Below are 18,074 nucleotides of genomic sequence, written 5' to 3'. Positions count from 1 at the left end.
GAATTCTTCAGGGAGCAGCGAAGAGTATTCTAAAGTAGAAAGAAAAGCACGCGCGCACACACATTAGAAGTAAGGCTGGTTGACATACACAAACGGACCATTATTTTGTGACTTTTCTTATAGCCTCCTTTTTCTCAGTCACACAACACCCAAATCTCTGTGGGTGTTGAATGAGAGGCTGTCGCACACTCGGAATCAAAAGGAACTGCAGCAGACATTTCCAAAGACTTCCTGTGCAGTCGCTAAGGTCGGTGAAACTGGCGGGAATCTGCAACACAGAGATTTTCACTGAGGCACCAAGAAGGGAAAGATTGTGGAGGTCGCTCGGCAGCTCTTAGCCGTCAGCAGCACTTCCGGTTGAAGGTTTCCAGTCAATCTCAGTTCCTCGATCTTCTATGGCCCCGCCTACTGCGGAGAAGCTGTTCGTTTTAGGGGCGGGGAAGCGGTGAAAGCCTATCGATGTCTCTGGAATAGACTGTCATGTCCTGCCCTGCGCCGCCACCATCAAAATGCCGTAGGTTTCTCTGTCGATCGTCGAGCGGAAGTTTCGGCCTCGCTACTTGGTCCGCAGCTTTACAGGAGGCCGCAGCGAAGCCGGAGCCGGAGTCACAACCACAGCCATGGTGTGTGTTGAAATCTCGAGCTATGGCAGGGTTGGGGCAGAGGCCTGGTGTCTTGAGAGATGGTGACCCGCCTTTCCTGTCATGCTTACAGGGACCCAGGTCACGGGAACCCTAGCCAACGGGATAACCTATACAGTGATTCAGCATCTCCGACCAGGCCAGGAGAGGGATCTGTGCTCTTGGGCTTATTTCGCTTTCCCTGGGGTCTTGGATACTTCCTCCCTAGTCACAAGTCTAGTGTGCCCCCTCAGGGGCCTTCGGTGGTGTAGATTCGGAGTCGTGCTTTGTGGGGAAGAGGAAAGAGAAATAGGGATTTGACTTTGGAGGCTTATCAGTACCTCCAAGTGGTGACTTCATCCCAGAGTTTGCGTTCCAGGACTGCACCTGTTTTCCTAGTGGACCCGTCTGATTGTATTCTACCCTAGGATTCGATCAGGAAAGGCCCTTTTCAAGTACTTTTCTAATCGTTCAACAAGTAAGAGGAAAAGTGATGGAATCAGGGCCACAATGTAAGACTTCCTGTCCTATGTCTTCCATTCCAGCACTCAACCGGACTGGTTTTTTTTTTTTTGCGTTTATTCAGTATGAATGCGAACAAGGCAATGGTTTAAATGCAATGATGGTTTAGGTATAAATCAGATATGTACCTAATTATGATAGAAGACAGAAAAATGTCAATCGAGAGCTATGGGACTATGTGTTGGGATTTTTGGAGAAAAGGTACAAACGACTTGAAGAAGGAAAAATTTGAGCTCGTTTAAAGAAAAGGAAGAATTTTGCCATTTATTAGAATCCAGCATAAGGGAGCAGCATCAGCAAAACTATGTGGAGATGAGGGTGGAGAAAATAGAGATCTGCCTCAGAAGGCTTCTCAAGAAGTGTGGATTTCAGTAATTGAGTGAACCTATGAGGTCGCTGGGAGTCCTGGTGTGGCACTGTGGGCGAATGCGTCAGACTGCAAAGCTGTTTGAACTGCAAGATCGGTGGTTCAAGCTCACCAGCTGCACATTGGAAACCCTATACAGGGTTGCTGTGGGTTGTAATTGACTCAGTGGCACGTAACAACAACAACATGGGTTCGCTTTGGTGTGGTGCTATAGGATAAGCACTGGATTGTAAGGTCAGTTTGAGCTATAAGGTTGTTAGTTCAAATGTACCAACTGCTCCTCGGAAACCCTATTTAGGGTTGCTATGAGTCGAAACTGACTCAGGGTCACTGTGAGTTGGAATTGACATGGCAGTGGGTTGTTAGGCCAGCCTAGGAGAGTGGTGGAATAGGAAGTTGGGAAGATTAACTCATCTAGATTTATACACACCCCTCCATGACAATTGTTCATAGAATGGACTTGCAACTGAGTAAAGTAGTGATCGTACAGTATTATTGCTTAAGAAAATTGTGTTTGTGTTGAATTGCAATATTTGAGAACATTCCTTAATGATACAGCATGTTTAAGTATTGAGAATTGTAATGTTCTTACATTAATAGGTGTTTTGTGTTTTACTTTCAGTTTCGCAACCAGTATGACAATGATGTTACTGTTTGGAGCCCACAGGTAAAATAAGCCTTGCCATTTCTATGAACTGGCTGCACTCAGTTTAAAGAGTCATGAGTTTGTATGTTGTGAGAAAATAAAATATAATCATTTTAGATAATTGTAGAACTTTCATTTTTATTAAGATATTTCCTGGTTTTGTTTTTTTTTTTAATCATTTGAACTATAACTGTGCGTACCTGAGGTTTGGGAGCTCTAAATTAACTTTTATTTCATGATAGCATCTTCCAACATGATCCTTAAAATGTGCTTATTTTTCTATTTAGGGCAGGATTCATCAAATTGAATATGCAATGGAAGCTGTTAAACAAGGGTCTGCCACAGTTGGTCTGAAATCAAAGACCCATGCAGTGTTGGTTGCATTGAAGGTAAGTAAAACAGTAAATGTGTCTTTCTCCTTCAAAAACAGAATTATCAAATATAAATCTGATTGTGTAGACAGTAGGGTCATTAACTTCTTTTTATAGTATGATGCAAATGTGCACACCAAAACATTTGCTAATATAACCAACTTCAACATTTGCAATTCATGACATTGATTACATTTTTCATGTTGTGCTACCATTATCGCTTTGCCTTCTAAAATGTTTCACCACCCTTACTTAACTCAGTGCCTCCCAAACAAAAACTCCCTTTTCCTCCTCCCTCTGATCCTTGGCAACCATGAATAATCTTTTGCTTCTGTGTATTATCTCATCATAAACTTGTTTTTGTCTTATAAAATCTATTTAGAGGGCACAGTCAGAGCTTGCAGCTCATCAGAAAAAAATCCTCCACGTTGACAACCATATTGGTATTTCAATTGCGGGGCTTACTGCTGATGCTAGACTGTTATGGTGAGTATGATTATGAAAATCAAAAGAAATGTCCCTTTGACTTTTATTTTTAGAAAAGATCCAGGTGAAATATTTTAGGACTCTGTTTACCAGGATGTTTATTAAGTTAAAATTGAAGACTTAGTGGACTTGGATTTAATTATTGAGTATTCCAATTTGTGGTCCACCTTTAGTAGCTAGTTGTTGTTAAGTGCCCTGGAGTTAGTTCCGACTCATAGCAACCCTGTACAGGGTTTCTGAGGCTGTAAATTTTTACGGAAGCAGAAAGGCCTCATCTTTCTCCTGCAGAACAGCTGGTAGTTTCAAATTGCTAATCCTGTGGTTCGCAGCCCGATTCTTAACCACTACGCTTTACAACACCACCATGATGTTTGAAGAAAATAGATAATATCAGCATACACAAAGAAACAAGACAGTGCCTCAAACAAGTGACCAAATACAGTCAGAAATTATGTTACCAAAAACTGGTACCAGAACTACTTGATAAGGAATTTAAAAGAGTAGTATTTAGGAACTTTCAATGGATCAAGAAAACTGCAGGTGAAATCAAGGAAAACACAGACAAAACTTGAGAAGAATTCAGTATGACACTACAAGAACTAATTGACAAAAAATAGCAATTAAAAAGCCAGAAGATTAATACTAAGACTTTAAAAATAGGGCAAAGAACTAGAATTGAATCAATGGAAGGATGAAACAGTGAGCTTTAAGACAAATCTCAGTATTCATCTGCTAGAAGAACAATATGAAAAAAGAACCCAAAAAAATAAAGTTTAAGATTTATGTGGGACACTATCAAGAGGAGTCCTGGTATGGCATTTTAGGTTAAGCACTGGACTGTAAGGTCGGTTTGAACTGCAAGATTGGAGGTTCAAACTCAGCAGCCACTCCTCAGAAACCGTTTACAGAGTTGCTGTGAGTTGAAACTGACTCAAAGGTACTTAACAACAACAACATAAGGAAGAAGAAGTCCTAGTGTAGTACTGTAGGATAAAGATTAGGCTGCTGACTACAAAGTTGTGGTTCAAACCCACCAGCCATTCCTAGGAAACCCTGTATAGGGTCACTATGTGTCAGAACTAACTCTGTGGCACTTGCCTAGCAACAACAGCGGCAAGAAGAATAATTTACAAGTGACTGGAATTCTAGAGCAAGAAGAAACCAAAAAAAAAAAAAGAGAAAATTGTCCAAAAGTTGTTGGAAGAAAACTTCCCTAACATCATTCAAGAAGTTGAACAAACTCCAGACAGAATAGACTCCAAAAGAAAAATCACTAAGACTTAGTAAAATTTTCCAAAACCAAAAACAAGAATCCTGAGAGTAACTCAAGAAAAATGAAAAGTTATCCATAAAGGAGAACTAATTAGACTAAGTTCTGATTTCTCAGCAGAAACCCTGTAGGCAAGATGACATATCTGAAACCGCAAATGGAAAAATTTAAATTACCAGCCAAGACTTAATCCCAGCAAAATTGTTTTATCAAATATGATGGCAAAATTAGGGCATTTCTAGATAAATAGAAATTTTTTAATTTGTGAAAACTAGACCAACCTTCCAAAAAATACAAAAGGGAGTTTTTTGGACAGAGAACCAACAACAGCAGAAAACAACCTGAGATTAACATAATTTACAATGTCACCTACAACTCAACCCAGATAAAGTAGTATTCAAAAGCGCAAACCTACAGAATTGAAAATAAGGAAAACAGATATGCCCAGTGCAACAAAAGAAATCCCACAAACTAATAAGAGGGAGTAATGTAGTTACAGAACTTCACAAATGAAGAGGAAATCAAGTAGATTTCAAGAAAAATAAATAAATAAATCTAATTTAAGCTAGACCAAGCCTAGCTCAACCCCTATCCCTGTCCTAATCCTAGTACTAACCATTACCGTAATGATAAATGAAGTCTGAGGCCTAACCTAGACCTAGCCATAATCCTAACCCATCCTCAGGGAAAAAGAACTGCCTTCCCCCCTAAAAACCAAATTAATTCAACAAAGCAATATGGAAAGGAAAGCACATACCCATTTCTTCTTGTTTATCCATGTCTTTGCTTTTCTCTAATGCTGTACTTGCTTGAATCTTGTCAATTTTAGCAGTAAAACTTAATAGTCTAGTGTCTGCTTGTGGAGAGAATTAACTTTGCGGGGAACTCTTAAAGATGTGTTCAAGTATGAATTCTATTACTTGCCATTGCTTATTGGGAAATTTTTAGTCTGCTTTCAAGAAACTAGCAGAGTAGGCGTTCTTTTGGTGGTTCAAGACAGAATTAATGCAAACTATTACTAATGGTAGTTCATCCCTGGTGTGGAGCTGTAGAATAAGCACAGGACTGCTTACTGCAAAGCCAACGGTTCAAACTTACCAGCCAATTCTTGGAAACCCTATACAGGGTCCGTATGATTCAGAACCAATTCTATGACACTTATCAGTAGCACACTGCTGACAGTGGGAAAAATAAGAGAGATTGTTCCTGTTCCCTTTCTTAACCTTTTCTATTCTGTAAAGTACCCTGAGACAAAGGTTTTCTATAGCTAAAGAATATTCTAGTCTTAGAAAAATCTTAGGTAACCCCAGAGTTTGATAGAAAAATATATGCCTTTATCCATGTCTTTCTTAACCATTTTGGTTTTCTTATGTGGATAGATTGCATGCCAATGTATAATTGAAATTATATTTATGTAGATTGGAGTTACTCTATGTGATTTAAAATTAATACTTTTTCTTATTTCTTTTTTAGTAATTTTATGCGCCAGGAATGTTTGGATTCAAGATTTGTGTTTGACAGGCCTCTTCCTGTGTCTCGTCTTGTATCTCTAATTGGAAGCAGTATCCTTTTCACGTTGGCATTTATGGTTGTGAACTTTAAAGGATTTCTGTACTTAATCCTTGCCTTAGTTATTAAGGATATGAAGTTGCAGATCTTCACTAATAATGCTGAATTAACTTGAACAATATTGAAAACATTAAAGTTAGTAACTTTTCATTTAGATTTAAAGTGGATTTTTTTAAGGTGTGTTAAATTTCTTTCTCTCTCTCTCTTCTCTGTAGCTATAGGATTTGGTACCTTCTCCCTTGGAAGAAAGTGTACTAAATAAGGAATTGGGTTGATTCTTTCACCGGCCCTTGTAAGCAATTGATAATTTCCAGACAATAGATAGAGGAGATTTAAAGTTTCTTATGGGTGATCAGTCTCCTGTACCTTTTATACCCTAAACAATTGAGGTACTATATAGGAATAGATCATTTTGCTGGCATTCATTTGTGGGCTTAATGGACAGTCAGATATATATAGTAATAGTAAGCCAACGAAGTACTGCTGTGTTGTATTTTCTTTTTCATGTATCTAATATGTGGTGGATTGTGTAACTATGAAAGAAGCTACTGGCCTTGAGTAATGATGTTTAACTAGTTTAAACTCTATTGAAAATAAGAACTATAGCCTTTATTGGAACAGACTCTTTAACTAGTTAAGAGACCCAGATACCAACACAACGTTATGGCAGGAGACCATATGGTGTGGGACTGCTCATTGCTGGTTATGATGTAAGTTTATAGAGTATAATTATATTTTACAGATTTCTTTTTTTTTCTTTTAGACTACTTAAAATTTTTGGAAATTTTATTTAAACCTAAGTTAAGAATTGCTTAGTGAATGTATTTCTATTTGTAGGACATGGGCCCTCACATTTTCCAAACCTGTCCCTCTGTGAATTATTTTGACTGCAGAGCTATGTCTATTGGAGCTCGCTCTCAATCAGCACGTACTTACTTGGAGAGACATATGTCTGAGTTTATGGAGTGTAAGTTATGTATTTATTTATTTATTTATTTATTTATTTATTTATTTATTTTAAGAAACCATCAGTCTAATAAAAATGTTTTTAATGTCGTGTGGTTTTAAATTAAGCTACAAAGTGTTTCTTATTTCTGTTTTATATACTCGTTTTCCTCTGTTAGGCTATCACAGTAGTTTCAATCACCAATTGAACTTTTCCAAAACACAAATGTGTTACCTCAACCTTGAAGATTCTTGATTCAGTTCATTTGAAGTATGCCCAGGCATAATTGAGAACCATTGTACTGCTATCTGTTTTAGGTTCTGTTTACAACTTTTAAGTTTTCTGTCACTGCTCTTATTTGTAGCCACACAGACATTTCTGCAGCAAGTAGGCCATAAACTGAAAGTACAAAGGCAGTGTAACTGGGACCGAAAGGTAAAGGCTGTATGATGTGATGGTGGACAGGTTTTCAAGTGTTTTGCTTCACCTTTCTCTTTGACGTTTCAGCTGTTTTCTTATGGCACTTGTTGTTAACTTCTGTGAAGTTGGTTCCAACTCATTCTGGCAAACTTGTGGCTCAAACTGACTTTGTGGTCCAGTGTTTTATCCTATAGCATCACACCAGGACTCCCTTATGGCATTAGAACTCAATAATGTGACATATGGACTCCTGGTATGGCACTGTAGGGATCTATACTGGACTGTAAACCACAAAATCGGCAGTACAAACCCACCAGCTGTACCTCAGAAACCCTATGCAGGGTCTCTGAGTTGGAACTGATGCAACGGCACTTAACAACAATGTAATATATAAGTCTGAGGTTTAGTAAATTTAAAAGAAATAATTGTCCTAATCCCATTAGTCAAAGCTTATATTGTAGAATAACTGGTTCAACTTCGGGGAAAATAGTTCCAAAGCCTAATAAGCCCGAGAGATGCTAGGTTACACAGTTTGTGTACATGGTAACTAGTTCAGGAGTGTTCAAACTCATCCCACACTTGGAGAACTTTCTTGGTATGTAGTGTACTCTGGACTGAGATTTATTGGAGGAATGCGGTCAGATATACATCTGGATCATAAGGGACAAGGGCAGAGACTAGAGGAATTATGCATACTTCCTTTTGTTCTCTCCTTCCTATAAGTGATCACACAGAGCACACTCAGCAGCAAAAATGCAGCAACATGGGTGTAGTATTTCTATCCAGGGAAGTACATCAGAGACTCAACAGCCAAGGTTTTCACAGTCGTGTAAGATTACTCAATAAGCACCATAAGCACAGGCTTACTTGTGCTTACTTACTAATCTGTAGTGAACAGTTAACATTTTACACCAGATCAGAGATTCTTCTGTGTCTGGCTGGCATATGTCTCTCAATCCCACTGCACCTTCCTACAGAATCATAACCTCTTGACACAGTACCCAGTAAACAAGGGTACTCCACCCCTGCCTCTGCCTAACACATTTCAGTCTGGATGTGAAATTAATAAGGATCACATTGGATCTGTAGATCAATTTGGGGTCACTGCTGTCTCAAAAATATAAACCGTGCAATCCGCGATCCTGGGTATCTTTCCATTTATTCAGGGATTCTTCTATTTCTTTCAACAATGCTTTATAGTTTTCTGTGTACACGCACATATAGAAATGCAGTTGATTTTTGTGTATTGATTCTGTATCTTGCAATCTTCCTGAACTCTGTATAAGTTCTAAACATTTTGTTATTGTTTGCATAGATACAAGGTCATATCATCTGCAAATACAAATTGTTTTGTTTCTTCCTATCCTCTCTAGATGCCTTTTATTACTTATTTTATGTAATGTTACTCGAACCCCCACTAGAATGTTGAACAGAAGTGGTGAGAGTGAGCATCCTTGTCCTAATCCTGAGTTTTTTTGGGGGAAACATTGAATCATCATTATTAATGTGACATAGTGGTGGGGTTTTTTTTAGCTATCCTTAAGAAAGTTCCTCTGGTTGATTATTTTTAATATGCAAGGGTATTGAATTTTATCAGATACACTTTTTGTGTCTATTGAGGCAATTTTTCTCCTTTATTAATATAGTTTATTATGTTGATTGATCTTCAGATATTAAACCAATCTTGCAATCCTAGAATTAATTTCACTTGGTCATAGTGTAGATTTTTTTTTTTTATGTGTTACTGGACTTGTTTTGCTAATATTTGTTGCGGATTTTTGCATCTGTATTTGAAAGGGATACTGGTTTCTAGTTGTCTTTTCTTGTAATATCTTTGTCAGGTTTTGGGATAAATGTGATTCTGGCCATATAGAATAAGTTTCAGATTCCTTTTTAAAGAACAAATACAAGAACTATCATTGTACAGAACATGTTTTCTGAAGTGTATAATTTGTAAATCAGTACCTTAAATTTACCTTAGCATAAGAGATTCCATTTAATGACAGAAATCATGCCTTCCTTTCATTAAATTAAAAACAATAATATTACTGATGGTTATTAAAAGGTTATCTGACTGGACATTAAACTTTTCACTGTTTTTATTGTGATCTATTTAGTATGTGGGTAAAACCAGATTTCAGACGGAAGCTGACAGTAAGAAATAATTTTTAATATATTACCTGTAGGCAATTTGAATGAACTGGTTAAACATGGTCTGCGTGCCTTAAGAGAGACACTTCCTGCCGAGCAGGACCTAACTACGAAGGTAAATATTACATTGCCCAGCTGTGCATGTTAGTGTTATAGTTTAGCCCTTTCTTTCATAATGTGAGTATTAGAAGAGTGTATATTTATAGTTCTTTAATTTGGGGGATGGTTGCTTTGGCTCACTACTTCCCTATAAGCTTATTCACTAAGTGATCTGATTTGAATTTTTTTTTTAAAACACTGTCTTTTGCTATAACGCAATAAACCTAGTAAGTCTGCTATAGGGTGTTCATCGCTTCTTCAGCATATATCTTGATAGTGTTAATTCAATCAACAACGATATATATTAAGAACCTACCTGTGCTAGGAACTTTTGGAAGTTTATTTAATAAACACAACAGGCAAATACCTTGACCCTCACAGAACACACATTCTAGTAGCGGGCGATAGACAAAATACACAAGTTACATAATAGCCGTATTTTTATATCAAATAACATTTAATGTTACACAATTTGATGTATTTTTGTGTGAGCTGTGTCCCTATGCATTAGTTTCCTATATGCACATTGTATGGATGTGGTTGTGTTTTGTGAAAATGCGACATATTAGAGCATGATGAATTCTCTGTTGTTAAGTGCCATCGAGTCAATTCCAAACCTTAGTGACCCTATATAGGGTTTCTGAGGAACAGCTGGTAAGCTTGAACCACTGACCGTGCAATTCAAACTGTCTTTGTAGTCCAGCGCATTAACCCACAATGTTGCACCAGGATTCCAATAAATACTATAGGGAGAGAAGAATACAGCCACTTAAGAAGAGCAAGAATGACCTGATGAGTGTATATAGGTAGAGTGTAGGGTTGTTTAAAATAGGGTGGTCACGGAAGACCTCACTAAGAAAAAGAAATTAGAGAGCAAGCTGTGCTGGAGCAAGATCATTCCAGGTAAAGAGAATGTGAGTACAAAGGTCCTGAGACTGAATGCTCCCAAGTGTTCAACACAAGGAGGCCAGTAGTGTTGGAGTCAGTGATGAAGTGGAAGAGGAGAAGAATTCAGAAAGTAATGGAGACCAGCTCATATATACCCTATAGGCCATTGTCGGTACATTGGATCTTACTGTATAGGCTGTTAGAGGGGTTTGAGCAGAAGAATAGCATAGTTTGATGTAGGTTTTGAGAACAGATTATAGTGTGAGCATGGCTGGAAATAGTTTTAAGGCCATTGCAGTAGTTCAGGTGAGAGATGATGGTAAATTACACCAGAGTGATAAAGAGTGGAGACAATGAGAGAGGTGGTTTGATTTAATATGTTTTAAATTAGAGGCAAAAAGATTTGCTAACAAGTGGGTTAACAAAGCTTTTTTTCTCCCTAGCTTTTGACCTGATTAACTGAGAGGAGGGATTTATAATTTATTGAGATGGTTGGGACAGTGGGAGGAACAAGTTTTGGTTTAGGGCATACAGGGAAATATTAGGCATTCAGTTTGGGGCACGGAAAGTTTAAAATGTATATTGTTTGTGTAATTGGAGATGTAGGGTAAGCAGTTGTATATGTACCTACTGTAGGGAAGAATGGGGTCTAGTCTAAAGATAAACTTTTGGAGTCTTTGTGTAGAAATGGTATTTAGTGCCATGAGAGTGGACTGGACGAGACAGGATTTGAGAATTGGGCTGTGGGCACACTAACTGTTGGAGGCTGGGAGATAAGTGTCAGCAAAAGACACTTGTGGCTGGCTGCGTGCCTTCGAGTCGGTTCCGACCCATAGCGACCCTGTACAGGGTTTCCGAGGGTGTAAATCCTTACGGGAGTAGAAAGCCTCATCTTTCTCCTGCGGAGCAGCTGGTAGTTTCGAACCGCTTACCTTAAGGTTCGCAGCCCGATTCGTAAAGGGGTTGAGGATGATCAAATGTGTCATAAATTGCTAATCAAGGAAGATGCAGCATGGAAATTAGCCAATGGATTAGCAATACTCCAGTCACTGGGGACTCAACTAGACAGTTTTAATGGGATGGTGGGGCAGAAAGAAGCCTGATAGAAATGGAATCCAGAGAATAGGAGAAGAGAAATGGGAGAAAACACTTTGGAGGAGATTTTCTGTCAGGAATCCAGAGAAATAGAGCAGTGACTGTAAAAGGAGGCAGTAAGGTGTTTGTTTTTTTTTAAGGTAGAAATCACAATGTGTTTGCTCCATGTTTATGAGATTAACGTAGTGTAAAGGGAAGCATTTATATAGGAAGACCGTGAGAAAAACTGCTGGCACAATGTTCATGAATAGTGTACCAGTAGAGCATTTGGCATTAGGAGCTTGGACTACTCATTCACAATAACAGGAAGGGAGGGGTGTCTAGGGCATAGATACAGGAAAGAGAGTGGATATACTGAGAGATTGTTAAAGTTCTCTTATTTACTTAGTGAAACAGGAGCAAGATTCTGAACTGAAAGGAGAATGGAGAATGTTAGGGTTGTCCAGGATACTGGGAAATTAAATGATCCAGGAACCAATAAGGGTCTCCTTGAGGTTATGTTGTTGTTATTGGTTCTGACCCATCGTGAGACTGTATAGGGTTCCTAAGGAGGGGTTGGTGAACTTAAACCGCCATCCTTGCAGTTCAAACAACTTTGCAGTCCAGTGCATTAACCCACAGTGCCACCACTAATTAAAGTGAGATCAGTGTTACAAATTCAGTTTTGTAAGTACTGTTCCAATTAACAAACTAACAACTATCAAAAAGGAAGTTTTAATTGTTTTTATTTGTTAAAAACACCTTTAATACTAATATCCCAAGGCAACTAGCTTTAAAATTTGAGTATACAATTGACTGTTGACATTCACAGTTTGGAAAAGTTTGTTCTATATTTAGCTTCCTGATTGTATATTTTTGCTGAATCATGGATAAACGCGTATATGTCTTTATACCTCAAGTTTTCACAGAATTCTCATCTCACAGGAATTGGTTTTGGGCTGATTACTCTTCACTGGACATTTACAAACTTCCTCTGTAACTTTTCCATGTAGAATATAGTGCCAAGCCCCCACCAAATTCAACACTCTATAACCCACAGCTTATTTCCTATCTTAAACAACAAACATTTGATTATTTCTTAGGAATTTGACTTGTGCTCTCACACTGATGTCTAGCACATTCCCATTATGAGCCAATTGTTACTATCTAGAGATTACTCGTGATCATCACAATTGAGTGTTTGATCTGCAGATGACAAGCATTTACTATGTCTCCTACATATTTTTTGTTGTTGTTACAAACCAAGCCATCTAGTACTGTCTGACTCAGCGACCTTATATACGGTTTCCATGGAGCTGCTGGTGAATTAACTGCCAACCTTGTGGTTCAAACAGACCTTGCAGTCCAGTACATTATCCTACAGTGCCACACCAGGACTCCCTTATTCATATGATATGTAAATGTTTTTTTCTCTTTTCACTGAAAATGTTGTCATAAATGCTTTTCCAACATAACTTTTTTTTTTCTTTTGCCTTTTTTTACCCCCTCAGAATGTTTCCATTGGTATTGTTGGTAAAGATTTGGAGTTTACAATCTATGATGATGATGACGTTTCTCCCTTCCTGGAAGGTCTTGAAGAAAGACCACAGAGAAAGGCCCAGGTATATAAAATAACTAATCTTAAACACAAAAGGTCTTCTTTCTGTTTTAAGCTAGTGTTTGTATAACAACTGTGTAAATCTCCCATTTTTATCTTTAACTATTCAGAAAGAGTAAAGTAAGCTCTAAATACAAAAAGGAAGTAAGAGTTGGTGATTTATTTAGCTATTGTTGTTATTAAGTGCTGTGGAATTAATTCCAACTCATAATAACCTATATAGAACTTCCAAGGAGCAGCTAGTGAGTTTGAACTGCCAACCTTGTATTTCTAACCAACCTTGCAGTCCAGAGCTTTATCCCACATTGGCACAGCAGGACTTCGTTTAGCTATTGTTGTTGTTAGGTGCCATTGAGTCAGTACCAACTCATAGCGACCCTATGCACAGCAAAATGAAACACTGCCCGATCCTGGGTCAACCTCACTACTGTTGCCACGCTTGAGTCCATCGATGCTGCCACTTGGCCAATCCATCTTGTTGGGGGTCTTCCTCTTTATCTCTGACCCTCGACCTTACCAAACATGATACCCTTCTCCAGTGACTGGTCCCTCCTGACAATATGTCCGAGATATAAGAGACGAAGTTTGGCCATCCTGGTCTCCAAAGGAGCACTTTGGCTGCACGTCTCTCAAAACAGATCTATTGGTTCTTTTGGCAGCCCATGGCACTTTCAATATTCTCCAACACCATAACTCCAGCAGTTCTTCAACTATTTCTTCTGTGGACTTGTGTGATTCTTTTTATTCTGGAATGCCGATAATTCTTAAGTTATTCTTCTTCATGTTGTCCAACATGAATCTTAGGCTTTCTTCAGATTTTTCAATCCTTTTTTGGGTTTGTTCTTCTATTTTAGTAGTATTGACAGATTTGTTTTCCAGCTCACTGGTTCTGCCTTCCAGCTCATCTACTCTACTCCTTTGCCCTTTCAGAGTATTGTCTATATCTGATATTCTGTTATTGATCATTTGGACCTCTTTCTGTAGATTTTGAATTGTTTCCAATGCTGTATCTATTTTATTTGATTATTTCTGTAACACTTTCCTGACTGACTTATTTTTCTCAACCCCATTGTAAAGTGTTTTGAAACATTTTATAATCATTTTTCTGAATTCCTTCTCAGGCATTTCCAAGGCCTGCCCTTCTTCCAGAATGGAGTCCAGGTCTACCTCTAGATCATTTGTCTCAGACATTTTATCTTATTTCTGGACATGTGCTGATATGGTCATTTGCTTTTGCTTCTTGGACATGTTTCGTGTTTATCTGTGGCCTTAATACTTAATTGAGTATATGTTTTGGTATTTTTTATGCTTTCTGATTGCTTCCAGGTAGGTGTAATCAGGATGTGGGTTTCCCTTTTCACTTTTCTTATTGCTTAACTCAGAGTAACTTTCACAGGTGTTGTCTGTTTTCCTGGTACATGGTTCTTGCCTGTGTTTTGGTATTTTATAGAGTGTGATTGTAGCTTGGCTATCTGGCAGCAGTTGCTGACTCTTCTTGTGTAATATATGGAGACAAAGAGTACTCCAAAGGTTGAAGGGGGGCATATAATAGCAAAACAGCACAAGAGAAAAAAAAACACACCAAAAACAGCAGCAACAAAAACTAGACTGAATACTGCAGTCTATAATCACAGAAAAGGGCGAGGAAGGAGAGAAGAAAAAAAAAAATCTGTAGCCTAATATGAGTATGACTTTAATGTCCTCTCTTCAGCTTCTTGCTTTCAAAACTTCCTGAGAGCTTTCAGGATGCCAGTGTTGGTTGTTATGCTATACCTCAGGCTTTAATTTAATTTTCGGCCTGTTTTGTTTTTAAACTCTCTTTCCCTCTCTACAGTCCTGTCCTGCCCTTTCCCGTTTTAAAAAACAAAACAAAAGACAAACAAGCAAAAAGCCATCGGGGCCTGCTCTTGGGCTGAGTATCTGTGCACATGCATGGCAGAAGACCCCACCAGTGGTGAGGGTGGGCGGTGTCCACTCGCTCAGGCTCCCCCTCTAGAGACCAGAATGAAGGTGGGCAAACAGTGGGCGGTGCCAATGACCAGATTCCAAAAAAATAAAATAAAATAAAATCAGAAGAAAGCAAAACTGACAAAGTGTATTGTCCACCTTTGCTCCAAGGTTCCCGCGGCATTTTTCTGTGGTGTTTCTGCTTCCCCATTTGGTCATGCCCAATATGTCGGCTCCGGGCCTCCGAGCCCAGCCCGACAGATTCAAAAGTACACGATTGTTTACTTCAGCTTCAAGTTCCACAATCTGTAAGCTTTCAAACCTTCAAAATATTCCTATCTCTGTGGTTTTGGAGCTCTGCCCTGGATCTGCTTTGCCTGGTATTCTGTGGTATTGCTGATGATGAATTTCACTGCACCAACACCCTAGCCGCCATCAAGCCCCACCTTCCCAAGACCATAACTCAAAAGTATCACTTCTTCTATCGTCTTCCTGATTCACTGTCCAGCTTTCATATGACGTTATTGAGAATACCATGGCTTGGTGAGGCGCACCCTAGTCCTCAAGCTGACATCTTTGCTCTTCAACACTTTAAAAAGGTCTTGTGCTGCAGAATTGCCTAATGCAGTACATGGTTTGATTTCTTGACTGCTGCTTCCGTGAGTGTTGCTAGTTGATCCAAGAAGAATGAAGTCCTTGACAACTTCAATCTTTTCTCTGTTGATAAGAATCTATTACTATATAATAAATTAGGAATCCTGGTGTGGCACTGTAGGCACTGGGCTGCTAACTGACCACAAGTTTGACAGTTCAAACCCACCAGCAGCTCCTGGGAAACATATATGGGGCCACTATGAGTCAGAGCTCTGGTAGCGTAGTGGTTACAAATCAGGCTGCAAACCACAAGGTCAGCAGTTTGAAACTACCAGCTGTTCCGTGGGAGAAAGATGAGGCTTTCTGCTCCTGTAAAGATTTACAGCCTCGGAAACCCTGTACAGGGTCGCTATGAGTTGGAACCTACTCCATGGCACATAACCACCACCATGAGTCAGAACCGACTCCACAGCACTTAACAACAACAACAGTATAATAAATTACCCCAAAGCTTTTGGACTTAAAACAGCAACACTGTTTCTCACAGTTCTGTGTGTTGACTAGAGCTCAGTTAGATAGCTTTTTTTGCTAGTCTCACTTGGGACGGCAAATGTTGCAGTCAGATTGGGGTTGGGACTTAATGTATAGCAGAGTTTTGTACTCATTTTGGACGCCTTGTCAGGACAGCTGCAGTGGCTGGACCTCATCTCAGGACCTCTTCACCTGGTTCTGTCTAGCAGGGTAACTGGTTTTACATGACAGCTCAGGGCTTTCAAATGTAACAGTTACCAGGCTTCTATCAGGTGAGGCTCACTACTAGCACAATGTCACGTCTTCAAATGCTGTTGGTTAAAGTGAGTCATTGGACTAGCCCAGATTCTGTGTTGGTGGAGATTAAAAATGCTTGGGAACCAGCTTTGGAAACTAAACTGGCCCTTCACAAATTGTGATTAAAAAGTTCAACAAGTGTTCGTGTTTAGAGTATACATTTGGTGCTTACATATGGGGCTTCCAAAGTTCATGGAAAATTCCATTATCTTCAAATTATATTTTTCTGTGAACTTTTAAAAGGCACTATAGAATTAGCACTGGACTGGTAACCACATAGACTAGTCACCACAGGGTCAGCAGTTTAAATCCACCAGCCACTCCATGGGAGAAGAATAAGGCTTTCTGTTTCCATAAAGATTTACAGCCTCAGAAATCCTGTACAGGGTCCCTTTGATCAGAATTGACTGCATGGAACTGGGTTTGATTTTGGTTTGTAGATACTTATTTAATAATTGTGCACTTATAAATAAACATGTATCTTGTACAGAAATTTCTTCCACACCATGATTTTTTTACCTTGAAAAGGATATTAGTATTATTAGGATTATTTGAATTGCTGTTGATTACACAAGCTGACACTATTTGGGGAAAACGCTAAGTGCCACACAGCTAATTTATTTGATTGTATTTTTGCTGTGTTTATTGGTGGTAAAGGACATAGGAATATCTAAGTAGTCCTAGTTATATTTTAGGACTAGAACAACAACAAGTGAATATTAGGCCTTTTACTCTTGAATAAGAACAAAGTATGATAAAATGCTGGAATAGTAGTATTGATGATTAGATTTTCAGAGCTGTAATTACATCTATATTAAAACACACCCAAAAAAGTGTTTATTTAGAAATTTTACAAGATAATGAATGAACATTTGAGTATCTTAAATATTTCCACACACTTTTTTAAAACAAGTATTTAGGAAATAATTTTTACAATGTGTTTTTTGATTAGAAATACCTATTGATCATACAAGTGAGCTGTTTTTTTTGTTTGTTTGTTTTTTTAACTTACTTTCTTTTTCTTTCCTCTCTCAAGCCTGCTCAACCTTCTGATGAACCTGCAGAGAAGGCCGATGAACCAATGGAACATTAAGTGATAGACCAGTCTCTGTGTTTTATCAAATATGTAGGAATGCAGGAACATGGAACAGAATAGCAGTAATCTATGCTTTAATAATAAAAGATGCAGACTGGTAGAATGGTATGTTTTATGAATCAGTTCAGATGTGGTTTTTTCCAAGACACCTAATTGAAACCATGTATGGGGCTTTTTTTTTTTTTTTTCCTGCAAAGGTCTATATTATTATTTTCTAGCAAGTATAGGGCTTCTATACTCTGTTTTTATATAAAGAACACAGTGTCTTTATGATTTTAAAGACAACTATGAAATAAAATTGTTTCACCTGCTGGTGTATTGGGTTTTTGTTTGATTTTGGTCTGGGATTATACTGGTATTTGCCAAGTTTGCCAAAGTAAATTCTTTTTTATGATGCTAAAAAGGATATGACTGATGTTTACCTATTTCAAGAGGTAGCATATGATCAAGAGCCAGTGATATTGAAGGAAGAAATCTAAGGTGCATTGAAAGAATTGGCAAAGAACAAGGTACCAGGAATTGATGGAATAAAAATTGAAATCTTATCAGAAAGTGAGGCGGC

At 38.4% G+C, this 18,074-nt stretch overlaps 1 protein-coding gene across 1 annotated transcript; it reads left to right on the top strand.

Annotated features, from left to right (window-relative positions):
• The first annotated feature begins 480 nt into the window (after positions 1-480).
• On the top strand, positions 481-17,827 carry PSMA1 (proteasome (prosome, macropain) subunit, alpha type, 1). Its single transcript, XM_006865826.1, has 11 exons — positions 481-623; positions 1,049-1,132; positions 2,110-2,176; positions 2,443-2,544; positions 2,909-3,012; positions 5,756-5,844; positions 6,491-6,561; positions 6,689-6,818; positions 9,404-9,483; positions 12,941-13,051; positions 17,453-17,827. Exons 1-11 carry the CDS (start codon positions 481-483, stop codon positions 17,507-17,509), a joined length of 1,038 nt encoding a protein of 345 aa, XP_006865888.1. The 3' UTR covers positions 17,510-17,827.
• Positions 17,828-18,074: the final 247 nt, after the last annotated feature.

Source organism: Chrysochloris asiatica, unplaced genomic scaffold, assembly GCF_000296735.1.
Source record: "Chrysochloris asiatica unplaced genomic scaffold, ChrAsi1.0 scaffold00083, whole genome shotgun sequence".
Classification (NCBI taxonomy): Eukaryota; Metazoa; Chordata; class Mammalia; order Afrosoricida; family Chrysochloridae; genus Chrysochloris; species Chrysochloris asiatica.
This window is presented reverse-complemented; position numbering and strand designations above follow the sequence as displayed.